Source organism: Kogia breviceps, chromosome 4 (genome assembly GCF_026419965.1).
Source record: "Kogia breviceps isolate mKogBre1 chromosome 4, mKogBre1 haplotype 1, whole genome shotgun sequence".
NCBI lineage: Eukaryota > Metazoa > Chordata > Mammalia > Artiodactyla > Physeteridae > Kogia > Kogia breviceps.
The window spans coordinates 39991877-40010789 of record NC_081313.1 but is presented as its reverse complement, the minus strand read 5'-3'; the positions used below and the strand labels follow the sequence as shown (position 1 = coordinate 40010789).

The following is an 18913-nucleotide window of genomic DNA, read 5'->3' as shown; positions in this document are numbered from 1 at the left end:
TGCTCGTGCTACCTGTCATGTTATGAGTAATAAAGTCTTGGTCTCTGACTCAGGAACCTCATGTCATCTGTCAGCATCCATGAAACTGTAACGAGCTAATGTATTACTTTTTACATAGCATAAAATCAAATATCAGACTTGTCAGAGTGGAGAACAAAAACTCCCCAGTCTGGATATTGAGGGCTGAATGACAATGAAAATGGATAACTCCTGGGGGTTCAGAGAAATCTTGGGAGAGCACTATATTTTCCTATAAGGGTGGAATAGGGATTCAAAAGAATTATATTTCAATTTTAAGAAGCAAAGAGATTACAGCTAATATCTGGGTAATAATTTCATAATTTGTTCTGCTTCGTAATTTATGGCCACTTTTCTTTAAATGATGTGTTCATGTATCATTTATTTGACATTTACTCTGCATTCATATTAAAGAAACATGTGCATCACTTCCATGCAGAAATAAATGCATTACTATGTAGTTAAGCCTAAAGGGGCGTTATGGATGAATTACATCTTCCCCAAATTCCCATGTTGAACCCCTAATTCCTAGTGTGACTATATATGAAGATAGGACCTTTAAGGAGGTAATTAGGTTAAAAGAGGTCATAAAGGTGGGAACCTAATCTGATAGGACTGGTGTTCATATAAGAAGAGGAAGAGACACCAGATCTCTCTCTCTGCATGTACATACAGAGGAAAGGACACATGAAGACACAGCCAGAAGGCAGCAGTCTACAAGCCAGGAAGAGAGGCATCACCAGAAACCAACCTTAATGGCCTCTTGATCTTGGACTACTATCTCCCGAACCGTGAGAAAATAAATTTCTGTTGTTAAAGCCACCCATTCAGTAGTGTCTTGTTACGGCAGCTCCAGCAGACTAAGGTGTGGGTAATTGAATAATATCAGAAATTTTCAATTTACTATGTTGCGTTTCAAAGATAAGCCTGTCAATATACACACGTGCATATATAAATACAGGAGAGATATATACTAATTCAAGTTATATCATTTAAGGTTCACATTTTGTATGAAAAAAATACAAGTCGTTATTTTGTGACAAAGTCACTACATCAAGTATTAGAGTACTGAGCACATTGTTAGGTGATTTTGATGGCCTTTCACAGTTTTTGATCTTACAGGCAATGAACATCTTCAAAAGTCTATAGCAATTGCTTCTGAAGTCCATTTATTATGACAGTGCTTCCTAACAACTCAGTATATTCTCTTTTTTTCATGAGGATGTTGTAGGATGAATTGCCATCTGGCAGACTCACTGGCTCCCAATGGCCAAGAGGATGGGGTAAAAGTAGTGGAATACCAGCTCATCAATTCACTATTTTAACAGTATCTTCCTAAATTCCTTTTATGTGAAAGGAGAAACTCCTCTCTCTTCCTCTCCCCCTCTCTCTCTCTCTCTCTCTCTCTCTCTCTCTCAGAATAGCATTTTTGTGCATTAAGTAAGTCAGTGCCTGTTGAATAGCTTGCTCATTAACAAGATATGCCTGACACATCTCGAGGCCATGGATGGAAACAAAAGATATAACCGAGGTAGTATTTCTTCTATTATATCTCTGTTCACAGGCCACTTCTCTATAAACTTTTGGTTTGGGTCTTCCCCTATCATTTTAGCCTGTACGCCCCCATCTTATAATTCACCATCTGCATCTCTTATTGTGATGTACTACCTCGAAATGTTACTTACTGTTCTCTTGTGTACGTTTTGTTTCTTGATAGTTGCATACTCATTGCCTCCCCACCCTGTCTGACCTCACCTCCTATCCTATCTTTTTAGCTCACTCACCTGGCTCTTCCTTAAACTCACTCAGACCTTAGGCCTTTTGCATTTGTTTCTTCTGCATGGAACACTCTTCCCAGAGAGTGTTCTGTTTCTACATCAAACATCCACCCATCAGAGCTGCCATTCCTCACTACCTGTGGTGGTCAGGGGGCTCCCAGTGAACCCTCTCTCCTGCTATTCATGCCTTTGTGTGATCCTCTCCCCTTGAGGGCAGGATCTGTGACTTCAAACCAATAGAAATGAAGATTCAAAATGCAGAATCAAATAACACAGAGTATCACTTTTGTAATTACATTACATAAGATTATAACTTCCATCTTGCTAGTACATGCCTTCTCTTGTTGGCTTTATTTTATTTTATTTTTTTGTGGCACGCGGGCCTCTCACTGTTGTGGCCTCTCTCATTGTGGAGCACAGGCTCCGGACGCGCAGGCTCAGTGGCCATGGCTCATGGGCCCAGCCGCTCCGCGGCATGTGGGATCTTCCCAGACCGGGTCACGAACCCATGTCCCCTGCATCGGCAGGCGGATTCTCAACCACTGCGCCACCAGGGAAGCCCTCTTGTTGGCTTTGATGAAGCAAAGAGGCCCACAGGGCAAGGAACTGAAGGCAGACTTCCACTGAGAACCAGTGGGGAACTGAGGCCCTCAGTCTAATAGCCCTGGAGAAAATTAATTCTACCAACAATTAAAATGAGCAGAAGTGGATCCTTCCTCAGTTAAGAATTCAGATGAGACCCCTGCCCTGGCCAACACCTTGTTGCAGCCTTATGAGACATCCTGAAGTAGAGGACCTCAGTGAAGCCATGCCCAAATTCCTGACCCACAGAAACTGTAAGATAATAAATGTATATTATTTTAAGTTACTCCATGTGTGGTAATTTGTTATATAGCAATAGATATAATATAACCACAAGCCAAAAACTATCTTCCTGCTGCTTCCCACTCCCTGCCCAGCATTCTCTGTCCCCCTTACTGTGCATTGCTACCTCTTTTGTGGTATGCGGGCCTCTCACTGTTGTGTCCTCTCCCATTGCGGAGCACAGGCTCTGGACGCACCGGCTCAGCGGCCATGGCTCACGGGCCCAGCCACTCCGTGGCATGTGGGATCTTCCTGGAATGGGGCACGAACCCGTGTCCCCTGAACTGGCAGGAGGATTCTCAACCACTGCGCCACCAGGGAAGCCCAATTGCTACCTCTTATGTTAAGTATTTATCTTTTTGATTTGCCTTCCACCCTCATTAGAATCTGTATTAGAAGAGTTAAGTTTTGCAGGGATTGACATGTCTACAATTTGGGACAGAATGTCTCTTTAAGGAAAAAATTATAAAATTGTGAAACAAATTCAGGTATAAAATTAACTTTTTGTTTAGAATGAGAAAAGTAATCCTAGCAAATAAATCGTTTTAAAAGCTGAAAAATATATTTTTTAAAAAACATACCTTTTACTGATTGCCTGACATACTTCTGTAACACATTTTGCCTTGGCTCTACATCTTTTGATCACCTCTTTACTTGATAACTTAATAAAATCATACTCTCTAAAAAGTAATTTTTCTGGCATGGTAAATTGAATGTTTAAAATTATTATTATTTACAGTTAAGGAAAGTTTCTTTCATTTTCATAACACCTTATTTGTAATGTCATGTAAATGTTTAGGACTGTTTTCCAGTATCATACAGGAGTTATAATATTTCACGGTACCTCAAATTTTCTTTTAAAGGGATTAATCCAGAAACTTTTTGAACTGATGACATTTATCAACCAGTTTGTTGTTGATGTCTTTGTTGAAATATGTCATTTTAGGGTATAAAAGAGACAATGATCTGAACTTTTGCATATTTAATAAAAATATCAGGTATGTGAATACATGGGAAGAGGCCTGCAGAGTGAGGGTGTCTGAAGCTTCAGCTTCCCTTGTTTTATGGTAAATCTGCCTTGGTCCCGAAAAGTAGGGACTTTGTCTGTTTTGTCTACTGCTATATTCCCCCGTACTCAGAGTATCTACATGGTTGTAGATCAATAATCAATTGAATTAACAGATGGACTGCTGATTGTTTCGCCTTTCCACATAATAAGTCATACATATAATGGGAGATCGGTAAAGACCAGGTTTATCAATAAATATAAGTTCTGGACTGATTCAAAGGAAGATGCTTGAATGCAGGTTACTGAGAAGATACATATAGAGGTAGATTAAAAGATATTAATAAATATGTACCTACTTATGTATATACAAATATACATTTTATTTTCTATTTAGAATTTTAGAGAACATTTAACTTTGCTTTTTATCTAGCTTTAGGAGAACCCTATATTTTGGGGTGATGTAGTGGCAGAAGTATGCCAGTGCTGGAAGTACAAGGGTTTTTTTTTTTTTAACTGAAAAATCCACATACAGGGCAAGACCAACAGTACCTCGTAAAGCCTAAAAGCTTGGCCTCTGAGGTTGCAATAGCTCTGTGACCTTGGACAAGCTCCTCATCCTATATAAGCCACCGCTTTTTCACCCATGAAATAGACCTAATCTATGAGCCTACCTTATTGTGATCAGACAGTATATATAAAACTCTAACCCAGTGTCCAGCAAATGATGAGCACTCGGTAAAGACAGCTTGTTTTTGTTATTTTTTTTTTTTTACTATTAATATCATTATATATTACTGATAATAGCATACTTTTTGAGAAATTGTAAAAGGCATGTTAATTTGTGATCCTACTTTCACCTCTCACATAAAAAAACATATCCTGAATAAGTTTCCATTTAAGTTTCTGAGAACTGCTGTGCAATGGATAGGACAGCGTGTCTACATTTTGCTGAGACACACTCACCATGAGAGCCAAGAAAACATTATCAGCCCATGGACCCTCCAGGAAACCACAAATGCAGGAAATGGGGTTACTCAGACCCTGACTTTGAAACTAAGAAAACAGACTTCATGGGACTTCCCTGGTGGCACAGTGGTTGAGGATCCACCTGCCAATGCAGGGGACACGGGTTCAAGCCCTGGTCTGGGAAGATCCTGCATGCCATGGAGCAACTAAGCCCGTGAGCCACAACTACTAAGCCTGCTCTCTAGAGCCCGCAAGCCACAACTACTGAGCCCACGTGCCACAACTACTGAAGCCCGTGCACCTGGAGCCCGTGCTCCGTAGCAGGAGAAGACACTGCAATGAGAAGCCCCCGTGCGCCGCAACTAGAGAAAGCCCGTGCACAGCAACGAAGACTCAATGCAGCCAAAAATAAATAAATAAATAAATAACAGTATATTAGGGGGAAAAAAAAGAAAACAGACTTCAAACTCTCAAGTGTAGCTAATCATTACCTAGAATATGTACAACAGAAAATGGTCATAGGTCGCATTCTATCCTTTGAACATGTACAAAATTACAGGAAATCATTCTCAATAGCATTGTCTTCATGCTGAAAGGACAATACTGCAGAAATAATTTAGAAAGCCCATCCCCTCTCCTCTCAAAAAAAAAAATAAAGCAACTAAACTTAGACACTGGAGGCCCTTTGAAAAGAACCACACATTCACTGTATATACAGATTTAAGCTCTAGAGTGTCTGGCTTATAGCTATAGTGCTTAAAAGAAAAAATAAAAGTAGTGCAAAAGCCAAAAGCATAAAACTGCATTTGGAATATAGCAGTGTAACATTCTCCTGCTTTCATTACGAAAGAAAAATGCAACTTTTCCTTAAAAGTCTTTGTTTTGAGTGTTCAATTTTACATTCAGTAAGGATCTAGATTCTCCTCCACAGGTAACATTAGAAATGGAAAGCAGAGCTCCTGGAGGGACTGTCTTGACTCCTCCAATTCCTCCCGTGTCTGACACTCTACTACCCTATGATAGACCCTCCATTGAGGTCCCTTAAAATAATGAATGATGATAAAAATGGATGAATACCAAGGATATGAATTTTGAAAAGTAACATTATATATGCTTTTACAGTGCATAAAATACTTTTCCATTCATAATTCCATTTGATCCTCCCAATGACCCAGCAAGGTAGGAAAGAGTTTGCCTGTGACTTATCCAAAGTCAGCCAGAAAAATGGCATTAAAATTAAAATTTACTCTTCAGAGCTAGAGTTCCTTTCATGATGCCATGAACATTAATACATGTTTGTTTAATGTAGTGCTTCTCAACTGGGAGCAATTTTGTCCCTCAGGGGGGCTTTCGGTGATGTCTGGACAAATTTTTGGTTGTCACACTGTTGCGGGGAAGGGGAGTGTCTACTGGCATTTAGTGGGTGGAGGCCAGTGAATTCACTCATCATCCTAAAGTGCAAAGGACAGCCCCTCCTGCCACTGTTCCATCCCCCAAAAGAATTATCCAGTCCCCAAATGTCAATAATGTTGAAGTCGAACAACTATGATATAAACAAGCAACAGTCTTGTCAACACCATTAAGTTGACTAAGTCACTCTGCTGGTTTTAAAACATGTCTGGGACTTACTTGACATTCTTCCCATCAAGACACTGAGTAAGTCTCCTCCCCTAGAATCTAGGTATGGCTTGGTAATTTCTTTGATGAATAGATGTAGTTGTATGATTTCTGAGTCTAGGTTAGAAAAGACCATGCAAGTTTCTGACAGTTTTGAGGGGGACACTTGCTTTTAAATCCCTGAGTCGCCTTGCAAGAAATCAGGCCATCTAGAGGGTGCCATGCTGAAGAAACCCCTTGATGGGACCACGTGAGAGAGAGCTGGCTACCCTCTGAAGATAACTACATGAGAGATCTCAAGCCAGAACTGCCCAGCCAAGCTCTTCTCAAAGTCCTATGCAAGAAACCATGAGAGATAACTAACGATGGTCGTCATTTTAAGCCACTAAGTTTTAGGGTGATTGGTTACATGGCAATAGTTAACCAGAACAATTTCCAGATTTGGAGACTCAAAGTCAAGTGCTCTGGCAAACAGAATGTCTTCTCTTTCCCCCTAAAAGGTTCTGACCCACGTTAGTATGGAAATCTTAACCAGAGGACTGCCACCCCTCAAATGAAAATGAATTGTAATCAATCTGTGGGAAATAGCTGACAAGGAGAAGTTTGTCAAAGAGATTTTCAGAGGAAATTCTGAAGGCTATCTTGAAGTGATGGACTGCAGGTTGGAGTCCTGCGCTTTAGTCATTTCAAAAGCTGGTTACTGTAAAAATGAGGCATTTACTAGATGACCTCTTGAGGTTTCTTCTAGGCCTAAATTCTAGAATATCCTACTCTTCATAGGCATTTTAAAATTGTAACTTAGAAATGCACTCTGATGAATATAAAGCATGAGAATTAAAATAAATATGAAGCACCAGGTTACACTCATCAACCTATAAGAAGTTAAAAAAAACCTACATAAAGTAAATTAAAATCTAATGTTGGTAAAATTGGTAAAAATTACACATTACTGATGACCACAGTGTTCAGTATGCAGCAAGAGCTAAAAAATACAGATAATCTTTGATCCAGTAATGTTGCTTTTGGAAATTGTCCAAAAGGAAAAAAGAAAGAAAAAGCTTCTTGTACAATGATATTTATAGCCACATTACTTGCAGTAGGGGTAAAAAAAACCCCCACAGGAAACAGCCTAAATATACAATGGGACAATAGTTAACCATGACATGGCAGGATGTATTAATGTAAAGTTATAAATATGAAGGCCACAGGGAAAAGGACCAAGTGAAAAAAGTAAATGAGTCATTTTCATATAAATGGCAAGTATATCTATGAAAATTTACATTCACACTTATGAACATCAAAAGGAAGAAATATAAATATTTTTTCTGTTAACGAGAATATGTTAGTATATGTCATTTTCTATAAGGATATTGAAATATTCTGCTTTATAAAGAAAAGCTATAAACTGAAAGTATTAATCAAGTTTAGTACTTTGATGGACATACTTACCTCACATTATCAAAATTCTATTTTTATTTTAAAATTTTTTTACCAACCATTTTCTGGATGCTTACTATATGTTAGGTCCTGAGAATACAATGATAAATAGGATGAAAGGTGATCTTAAAAAAGTATTCAGGGCTTCCCTGGTGGCGCAGTGGTTGAGGGTCCGCCTGCTGATTCAGGGGACGCGGGTTCGTGCCCCGGTCCGGGAAGATCCCACGCGCCGCGGAGCGGCTGGGCCCATGGGCCGTGGCTGCTGGGCCTGCGCGTCCGGAGCCTGTGCTCCGCAGCAGAAGAGGCCACAGAGGTGAGAGGCCCGGTCCCGCAAAAAAAAAAAAAAAGTATTCAGTGGGAGAGAGAGTCAAGCTGAAGATAAATTATGGTACTGCTTTATGAGGACAGAAGAGGGGAACAAGAAAGGGTTTTTTAGGGAAAAAAAGATGTCTGCACTGTCCTAATACTTTTATTCATCTTGTTACTTGTCAGTAGCGCTATCCTAGTTAGACATTTCAAGACAAAGGAGAAATATTCCAAAAGCAAACAAACTCTCTCAAGGAAGTTAAAAAAAAAATTGATCAACTAAAGGAATATTTTAGCAAATTTGGATAAACCTGCAAATGGAAGCGTTTTGGCATATACGAGTTGGAAAGAACTAGGAGGTTTTCGGCTTGGCATTCATTCAGAAAGTGTGCCTTTAACCCGTGTTGCGATAGCTGTCATACATGTTTCATTCATTCAACAAAACTCAACTTGGCACAAGTGAAGAAAACATGGCCCCTGTCTTCTCAGAGTTTGCGATCTATAGGATTTAGAGCCAAGTAAACATATTATTGAGGTACAATATGACAACTGCTAATGAAAGGGTCCACGTGAAGAGGACAACTAAATTGGATTAGTGGTTGGGAAGGCTTCCTGGGGTGCATGAGCCTCAGTGAAATTGAGACTTACTTAAAGGATGTATAGAATACAGTTTGGGGGCTAAATTGTATTTTGAAAAGAGAGAACACAGATTAAGGTAAAAGACTAAGGGACTATACTGTTAAAAAGGGCTAAGGTCATATTTCACTGGAACCATAGCCAAAAAAATAAAAATGATACTAATATGTTAAAGTATGATTCCTTGGGGGCAAAAATTAAATACTGTAATAATAAAAGGGACTTCTTAATTACTACATACTATGGTCTGAATGTTTGTGTTCCGTCAAGCTTCACATGTTGAAATTCTAACCCCCAAAGATGATGGTATTAGGAGGTGGGAGCCTTTGGGAGGTGCTTAGGCTTTGCCCTCATGAATTGGATTAGTGCCTCATAAAACAGGCTCCAGAGAGACCCCTAGCCCCTTCCACCATATGAGGACATAGCAAAAAGGCACCAGCTATGAACCAGGAAGAGGGCTCTCACCACAATGTGACCACGCTGGCGCCTTGATCTTAGACTCCCCAGCCTCCAGAACTGTGAGAAATACACTTCTGTTGTTTATAAGCCATCCAGTCTGTGGTATTTTGTTATGGCAGCCTGAAAGAACTAAGACACTATGACATTTACATAAATTATTTAACCATCTTTCCATTTTGCATTAAGACTTTTTTATCTGGGCTATTACATTTCTATACTGAAAGGAAAATAAAGATCACATAAAAGTATCCCAATCACCAACGCTATGTCCTTCCTCCCCACCCCCCCAAACAATAAGTACACAGAAAACTAAGTCAATTTCTCTGAAATATCTATTTTATGCACTAGTATTCAGAATATGGTTACAAAAAGGTTATACAATTCAGAAGGTTCATTGTCCATATTCTAACAAGCGTCCAAGAAGCTATTTGGTTAAAGGACCTGAAGGAAACTGGTAAACAATTTGGAATAGAGTTATCTTACTGAACTGGCCAGGAGCCAGCTTGCATTCAGTCTGCATTTCTACATGGTATCCATGGAAATGAGATCAGGCCTACACAAAGACAAACAAAGGCCACCTTCCAATGAATCAGGAGAATGACAACTGCCAATGTTCAAGGCATGCAGGGGCACAATAGCTTTGTACACGCTCTTCAGAACACAATGAAATAATCTCTTACATTGACAATACAGTGTCCATCACTCTTTTTTTTCCCCTTTGCTCATTTAAACATTAACCTCATTTTTATACAGAAAGCCTTTCAATGATCAGGAGTTATGTACAGTTTCTGCAGTAAAAACTGCTCTAGTCCCTTTAAACTAAAAAAAAGGAAGAATTGCAGTTACCCCTTCAGAACATGGAATAATAATGCAGGAATCTTCATTGACAAAGTTGCCCAGTTTCTATGAACTGTTTGGTCAACAGAACAGACAAGTCTCTCCAAGGAGGAAAAATGTATTTGAAAATTATGAACAGTCCCAGTATTCAATGGACCTGAAAACATTATGAAAATATGCAGTTCGAGTTTATACTGGTTAGTAAATGTAATTTATGTGTACAAGAGTCAGCAGGCATAGACTGGATTAAAAACACTTGAATAGTACCTTGAACTAATTATAACTTTAACAAAATTAAGAGCAGACATAATTTCTTTTCTAATTTATATTAAATAGAAATGCTTAAAACGCCTTGAAAATAAACCACTGTTATGCAGAATAAGAAGCTTTAATATTTTATGACCAGAACCTTTCAAAGACAACACTAATTCTCTGTGCTATATGAGACTATGATTTCTGAAAAGATTGTTTTGAATTTTCTCTCTGTGTGCCTTGGTCAGCTTCACCTTGCTCTCATCAATTAATATTCTCTCCATTTCATAGCCCAGAACCTGCTTCGACTTCCTTCACGTGATCACCTGTGGTTTCTATAATCTGTCCGGAGTTATTGCTCTTGTGGGTCATCCAGTTTCCCCACTCCCCCTTCTTTCTCCCCGACAGCATCCTTTCCACGGACACGCGTGCCCCTTTTTTCCTCTTCGCTTCTCCCGTGTCACGGATTCCTGCCACATACGGATGCCTCAATGTAAATTTCAAAACTTACAAGTGTACCGTGCAGTACCGTGACAGAAGTAAAAAAACCACAATGATAATGTTTATGCAAGTTTCTCCAATGTTTGCTTGCTTGTTTTTCAGCAGCCCCTCCCACCTCATCTCTAGCTCCTTGCTTCTCTTCCTGCCAAAGTTCCTGACACTGTCCCCATCCCTCACCTTCCACTGACTCCTCAGCTGGCTCCACTCTGGTTCTGTTTTTTCCCCTCAGCAAAGACTGCCCTCACCCAGGAGATCAGACCTGCCTGACTTCTGTGAAGACTTTGGTCCTGTGGACCGACTCTCCCTTCTCAAAACACTTCCGCGGTGCCCCAGCCTGTGCAGCCCTCTTTCTCCTCCTCCAGCTATGCCTTCTCTCTCCCTTGGCATCTCCGCTTCCTCACCTGACCTTCTAAGGTAGCTCCTCAGGTTGCAGCCAAAGTCATCTTCTAGTCTCTCTTCGTCTGACTCTTTTTTTTTTTTTTTTTTTTTTTTTTTGCGGTACGCGGGCCTCTCACTGTTGTGGCCTCTCCCGTTGCGGAGCACAGGCTCCGGACGCGCAGGCTCAGCGGCCATGGCTCACAGGCCCAGCCGCTCCGCGACATGTGGGATCTTCCCAGACCGGGGCACGAACCCATGTCCCCTGCATCGGCAGGTGGACTCTCAACCACTGCGCCACCAGGGAAGCCCCGTCTGACTCTTATCATCATGTCTTCAATCCCTCTCCGGATGCCCACGACTCCTAAATCTCTACCCCCACGTTGCTCTCACTCCCGTTCCTAACACTGCTACACATAACCATCTAGTAACTACACGTATTCGCATGGCTGTCTCAAACTCAACCCGTCAAGCGGAACTGCTCTCTTTTTCCTCTACCCTTGCTGTCCTTCAGCGCTCCTGTCTTGGTGAATGGCACCCCGAGTTATTTACATCAGAAACCCAGGTCTCAGTCTTAACCTTCTCCCTGCCACCCTCGTAAATGAATCACCAAATCCTGTCCATTCTTCCTTAATACCTTTCACATCTGTCCTCAGCTATCTTTCCCTATTGCCACTATCTGGGTTTTTACCACCGCCATCTTTTTTTTTTTTAAATTTTATTTTATACTGGAGTATAGTTGAACCACTGCCATCTCTAACACTGAACTTAGACCCAGTTCTTTCCTAAGTGGTCTTGGTGCCTTCAGTCTGGCTTCCATTCACTCCACCATCCCCCCTGCTGCCAGAGTGATCTGTCAAGGGGCCAACCAGAGCGTGTCACTGTCCCTTAACAACCTTCAGAGCCTTCCCACTGTCCTCTAGATAAACTCCATGCTCCTTTCCAGGGTTTACAAGGCCTTTCACCGTTGGGCACCCACTCACCTCCCAGCTCTCACTTTCTGTGAATACCTTGAGTAATGTGTTCTGGGCATAATGGCCTTCTCCTTTCCTATCTAAGTATCTAAAACATCTGGCCCCAGGAACTAGGAGACTTGGGGCCTATTAGTGATTATGTTACTGTATTACCACTTACAGTCACTTACAAAGAACTAAACTTTGATCTCTAAGGCCCTTCACAGTAGGTCTGAATGGTAACAATTATTTCCTGCCCCCAGGACGGCCTCTCTAGAGGCCTGATACTTAAACGTGTCACAGTGATATTTCTCCATCCTCTGAACTCAACATCTAGCTCTGTATCATTCATTCAGCAATTAACTGCGTGAGACCATATGACACCTGTTATGTTATAGAAACTTACATTACATCTTTATGTTATAGGCATAGACAACACAGCAACATAACAAGAACATAAGAAGTTTTAAATTACACGAAAATTTTTTAAGACATCAAGATGGATGATGGCTCGAAATTTCAGTAACTATCAATAAAAGACAATATCAAGGACCCTCTTCTTTCTCTCTTTCCACTAGGCCAGTGTACTGGCTTTATCTCCAAGCTAGTCCTGACATCATGGTTGCAAGATGGCTGTTCCAAGATTTACATCTAGACCTGACAGTATGTTTATTAACTAGCATCTCCCTTAGGAATGAAAAATTCTTTCCCCGAAGTCCCTGAGTGGATCTCACTCCATATCTCATTGGTCAAAATTCCATTATATGTCCATGTCTAAATCAGACACTGGCGAGAGATCTGGGACCACCAGCACTGGCTCAGTCCAATTACCCTTCAACATTCCCTGGATCTCCTAGCTGTGCAGAGGAGGGGTTAGCCCAGTACTTGGGCTTCTGTCAGAAAGGAGGATGGCAGGGTATGAAATTGGTTAGGTACCCCCCCACCCCCAGGGACTGAGACAATGTTTTTCCCTCATGTGTGGACTTGTTTCCAAATGGACCACATTTCAAGTTTCCAGTGGTTCCACACTGGATCCAGCACATTGCCTTACATAAAGCAAGTGTTGCATAAAGATATGATCAAAAACTAGTTTTATGGAATTCACTGCATCCAGAGCAACAAAGCCCCTATGTATCATCAGAAGGGAGAATCATAGGGGTCACTTTCACACAGAGGACCTATCGTTGTCTCGGGATTTGTGATATCAAGATTCTTGTCTTTAAGAGTCATTATCCTGTGTGTTCTTCCAGGTAAATCATTAGCTACCACAAGATACAAAAGCACACACGCATACACACACCCTCCACATCTTTGACTTGTTGATTGGAGTCACAGCTTTCCATAGTCCTTTCTCTTATGCTGTGCTTGATCTTTCTGTAATGTCCCAGGTTAAGCAGGGCTGATAGTGACTTTACTGGTAACATTTACATGATGTCAAGATGACACTTTCGGCCCCAAATATCTTTCCTATTCTTCCTGAAACTCTTTATTTTCAACACACAGACTGAATGGCCTTTATTTTGCTGAATGTCTAAAATTCCACCATTAGCAGCTCATCTCTTTGCATTAACAGGCTTTTCCTTTTTTATACACCCTAAGACAGGAGCAGTCATCACATACTTTAGAAGGAATTCATTTGAACTGACACATTCTGACTCTTGGTGGTGAAATACACCTGACTTGGTGGTCATCACAAAACAAGGTGGTACAGGCAATTCTGGAATTTTAATTTGTTAGGAAAGAGAAGGTACAGTGCTAATATTTAAGCAATTACTTCCAAACCTGGCTGCACATCAGAAACGTATGAGTAATTGTTTTTAAATACCGAATCCAGAGCCCCGATCCATGAATGTGAATCAAAACAGTGGCTTGTGAACCAGTATTTAGGAAAGCAAAGCTTAGTCGAGGTTGGGCCGGTGTAGCTGTAGAGCCATGGGGGAGGGGAGTTACCACACCAGCTGGTGGTCTAAAGTGGTTGAGGGGCTGAGATGAGAGAGGTCGTTGGGGGTGGGTCCCAGAAATGAGAGATTACTTCAAACTTCCCTTTTTGTTACAAAAACTTCCCTACTTTATGATTTTACTTGGGGTTGTCTCTTTTAACATAGGACAATGGTGAGTTGCAAAGACATGAGAAAAAAAAAGGGAAAAAGCATCAAGGCAGTGAAGGCCAAGAAAATAGTCCGGAAAATATTCTAACACCAAATATGGTATGATCAGGTGCAGTCAGAACACAGAAGGGTGTGTATAGGTGCATATACATGGCTCTGGAGTGTGTGTATTGTGAGTGTGCATATGTGCAGTGTGTGTACTTGTGTGTAAGTGTGCATGGGGGAGTGTGGTAGAGAAGAAGCTGAACAGGCAGGCTGCGGCCAGATGGCGAAGGACTTTTTCTGACGTGCCACAAAATTTGGACTGTGCACTAAGTGAGATGGGAAGCCACCAAACGTTTGACGCAAAGGGGTGATTGGATACAGATAAATGTTTAGAAAGATAGCATTGGTGACAAAGCAGAGAATGGACTGGAGGGATAAGAGACAAACACAGGAGAACCCAGCTATAAGATTGGAGACCATTTAAAAAGCAGCAGGGCTTCCCTGGTGGCACAGGGGTTGAGAGTCCGCCTGCCGACGCAGGGGACACAGGTTCGTGCCCCGGTCCGGGAAGATCCCACATGCCGTGGAGCGGCTGGGCCCGTGAGCCATGGCTGCTGAGCCTGCGCGTCTGGAGCCTGTGCTCCACAGCGGGAGAGGCCACAGCAGTGAGAGGCCCGCGCACAGCAAAAAAAAAAAAAAAAAAAAAAAAAAAAAGGTGAGGGCCTGGACTGGGCAGTAGCCGCGAAGGCACATGAGCTGGGGAGAGCAGACAGAACTTGGAGACAGTTTGTGAGGTTGCAGACAAGGGAAGAGACCCCTGGTTTCCATGTTTGCAGGATAACGCTGCCATTAATAACAGAAAATTCAGGAAAAAATTTCAGAGGACAGATATCTACTTCAGTTGGGGACATGTGGAGTTGGACGTGCATATAGGGCATCTAGGTGGAGATATCTGCTAACAGATGCAAACACTGCTCTGGAACTCAGGAGAGGAGTCTGGCTGGAGATGCTGACTTGAACGGGGAGCAGGCCCAGAGGGAACTGGTAAAATGAAGAGGAGGATCCAGCATGGAACTCTGCAAACACCAACAAGGACTGGGCCAAACAGCCGAGCCTGGGAAGGAGACTAAGAAAGAACAGCCAGGAAAATAGGAGATAAACAGGGAGAACAGAACCCAGGGGTGGAGGGTGCTTCAGGAGGAAAGAGCCGCCAAATTACATACTAAAGGAGGACTTGCTTACTAAGAGGGAAATTAGAATATTTACCACCTGAGGGGAAATTAGGGATCTGAAAATAGGGGGTGATTCAGGCAGGGTACCAGAGATAGCAAGAGATGAGGCTAGGGAAGGATTATCCTTAGCCAAGTAACACACTAGACAGTGTAAGTCACGTCGTGCATTTTAAAAATCACATTTCCCTTTTCCCTATGGACCTATTACTTAGTTTATGGATTATCCAGGCCTCTTACGGTCTTTTCCATCCTCAGCCTGCCGGTTACCATTTCAATGATTGCAAGCACTTAAACCAAGGAATGATCAATGAAAAGTGATAAATATGAAACCAAACTATGAGCACTGCTTTTTCTTAAATACCTGTAAGAATGTTTATAGAAAGCGAATTTGAATCTATGTGTTAAGTGAGATTTGATGGTTTTAAGTTTCTACAGTGGTTCGTGTGTGCTACTTGTATAAATGCATACACATATGCGCCTTTTACATTTTAATTTTTGGTATTTATATTACACAAATATACATGGATATAACTTATAAGCAACTACATGTGTGTCTGTAGACTAATGATGGGTACTCAAAATTTTATACAGATAGGGTCATACCATAAAAAACTGCAGCTGTCACAAACCTAGAGCTTTCAATTATTCATATTAATCTTGGATATTCATGGTATCAAAAAATGATGCTGGGGCTTCCCTGGTGGCGCAGTGGTTGAGAGTCCGCCTGCCAATGCAGGGGACACGGGTTCGTGCCCCGGTCCGGGAAGATCCGCGGCTGGGCCCATGAGCCAGGGCCGCTGGGCCTGCGCGTCCGGAGCCTGTGCTCCGCAACAGGAGAGGCCACAACAGTGAGAGGCCCGCGTACCAAAAAAAAAAAAAAAAAAAAAAAAAAAAAAGATGCTGTTTCCCTGGGAACTTGGGTTCAAATGACAAAGTTGTATTATGATTACCCTGAATTAAGAGAAAACCCGTTCCTTGAGTATGTAAACACCTGGAGCAGGAGGAAGGAGGAAATATACAAACTATTTTGACAGATGTCATTTTAAATCATCTCTGCTGGCTTGCATCGAGTTGCGCTTGTTAACCAACTCCAGGTGAAGTCTCTGTACCTGACTTCATGCCTTGCGGCTCTGCATTCCTCTGAAGTATTTCTCACTGCTTTTTAAAGAACAAGCCTCAACACTTCAAAGATAAGAAAATGATGTTATATTTCCATAGCTTCTATTAATAATGGGTAATTAAAGAGAGATGAAAGGCTTGCATTGAAATGTCTATTAGCTCTTGGGAAGGTGGTGGTGTCCAGGAGCTGATTTTCAAGGTGAATCCAACTTTCTCTGAAACCCCTAAGTTAGGGTTGATGGCCCCTCAAAACACTCTTGGGGTCCCAGGAGGGAATATCTGTGAAGCACCAGACCCAGGGTTAGACAAGAAAACTAACGATGCCTATTCTCCGCTGGGGTCATGTTATTTTTCTTTCTCTAACTTGGAGAAAATGCTACAGGGTCTTCTGCATTAGGATTCTTTCATGATAACAACTGGTTAAATGCCTCAAAGGAGGGCAGTTTAAGAAAGATTTCTCCTCTCTGTAAAAGCACTTGAAAATCAGAGACCACTTTTTTGTTTGTTTTGCTTTGATAGCTATTTAAACTATGATATACAAATGCGACTCTCCCCACCCCACCTAACCCCAAAAGTAAACTAAAGTTCTTGAAGTAAGCACACACGAGGCTCTGGAGAAAGAAGCCTTTTTTTTTTTTTTTTTTTTGCCACACCTGGCGGCACGCGAGATCTTGGCTCCTCGACTAGGGATCGAACCCGCGCTCCCTCCACTGGACCGCCAGGAAAGTCCCCTGGGGAAAGTACCCTTGATGGACTGTGGTTGCGCCGCAGCTGGGTACCCCCAGCCTCATTTCCCCACTTCGTGCAAAAGGAATCAGGCGACGGGTGGGCCCGGCTCTCAACGCCCTGCCGTTGGAGCTGCAGCTGCGGGTAAATCTCTCGTTGCGGCGCCTACGATCCAGAAAGCGGAAAAGAACTTTTCCTGACCTAAGTTTACATCCGTCGAACAGACGGTTACAACAGAAGGCAGAAGGGCGTGAAGAATTCCCCTCTGCCAAGTATTGAAGAGGCGCTTGGTTTTCCTATGTCCCTACATCAGTGCTGCGTCCTGAAGAAATTAGGGACATTATTCACACCCTGGGGTTGAAAAATAAGCATATTGGGCTCCCAGGCTCCTGCAAAGCCACCAGGCATCGCCCTGAGGGGCAGGCTGTCTCCCAGGACCAGATTCCCAGGACGCACAGAACCTCCGGGTCCGGTCTGGCGGGGCACCTGTCTGAGCCCGGCGGCAGGATTCTGGATCTCCAGGCGCTCCACTAATCTTTACTCCCCCATGCGCGTGCGTGTGTGCCTAAGAGCGAAGCGCGCATCGAGTTGACTTTGAAGGGTGCTTTACAGACAGGGTGAGCCGTGCCTTATGGGGACACCAGGCGAGGCAGAGCGGGAATGGGAAGTCTCTCTCCATCCTGCTGGGATGGCTAGGAGCCTGGGTCCACGTGGAATCAGAGCAGAGACGCGCGCCACCTGCGCCTCGCTGGCGCAGAACTCCTCGCTTTTGCCCCGGGGCCCACGCAAGTTCCTCCTGCAACCCACACCGAGCAAACCCGTGGCTTACCTTGATTGAGCACTAACGCCAGCCGCAGCAGTGTGCCGCCTGTCCGTCCTGGCCGCATCCTGAGCCCGCCGCCCCGGGCACTGGAGCTGCTCTGGGTTTGCACGGGGACCCGAAGACCCGGAGACTCCCCAGGAGCCGTCCCGAGGTCTTCTCTCCCGCGTCCGGGTGTGAGCACGGAAAAGTTGCCGGGCAGCTCCCGGGGCGCCAAGGCCCGCCCCTTCGCCTCAGCAAACACCCGACCTGCCCCGGCCCCGCCCCAGCCCCGCCCCGCCGCCCGGCGAGCTGCACCTGGGCTCCTCCACACCCCCGCAACCGCACCTCCACCCCCGCACACCCTCCCAGCCCAGGGATCCAGGAAGTGGCGGGGGTGGAAACCTCGCCCCTGGGGGCTTTTCCTGCCGGGTTCATCAGACGGGCGAAAGCTAGCCGGTCACTCCCCCACCCCTGACAGCCTGACGCTGGCCCGCGGGAGACCGGGGGTCCCCGGGCGGCCCCGGCCGTCGTGCAGGCCTTCCGGCTCCCGGCTCCAGGCAGGGGTGGGAGGGCTGGGGGGGAGCCGTGAGCCTCAGCCACAGTTCTCAGGGGCTGCGCGGTGCATGCCTTCTCTGCCTTTCCCAAGTGGGTGGAAAAACGGGCAAAAATAAGCGCACAATGACCAGGTTAGAAACTAACTCGACAGGAAAGAAGATCTGCCCACAAGTTATGATTATCCCGAAGTGATATTTAAGCAAGAGCTGCTGCAAGAGCGCCGTGTGTGTGTGTGTGTGTGTGTGTGTGTGTGTTATAAATCCTCGTACCTTCCTCTCCAAATAAGGAGCTGATTTGGTTGCCAACTTTAAGCGATTTACTTCAAGACACACACAGAAGAGTGAGAACCCCCGTATGAACTCGTGATTCTTTCTGTTT

At 43.4% G+C, this 18913-nt stretch overlaps 1 protein-coding gene across 1 annotated transcript in view; it reads right to left on the bottom strand.

Moving 5' to 3' along the window:
* ITGA2 (integrin subunit alpha 2) overlaps positions 1 to 18175 on the bottom strand; it is a 106804-nt gene extending 88629 nt beyond the window's left edge. The window contains exon 1 of the mRNA XM_059062987.2: positions 18008 to 18175. Within this exon, the coding sequence (XP_058918970.1) occupies positions 18008 to 18065 (58 nt within the window). The 5' untranslated portion in view covers positions 18066 to 18175. The remainder of the gene's footprint in view (positions 1 to 18007) is intronic.
* Between the last annotated feature and the right edge of the window lie 738 nt (positions 18176 to 18913).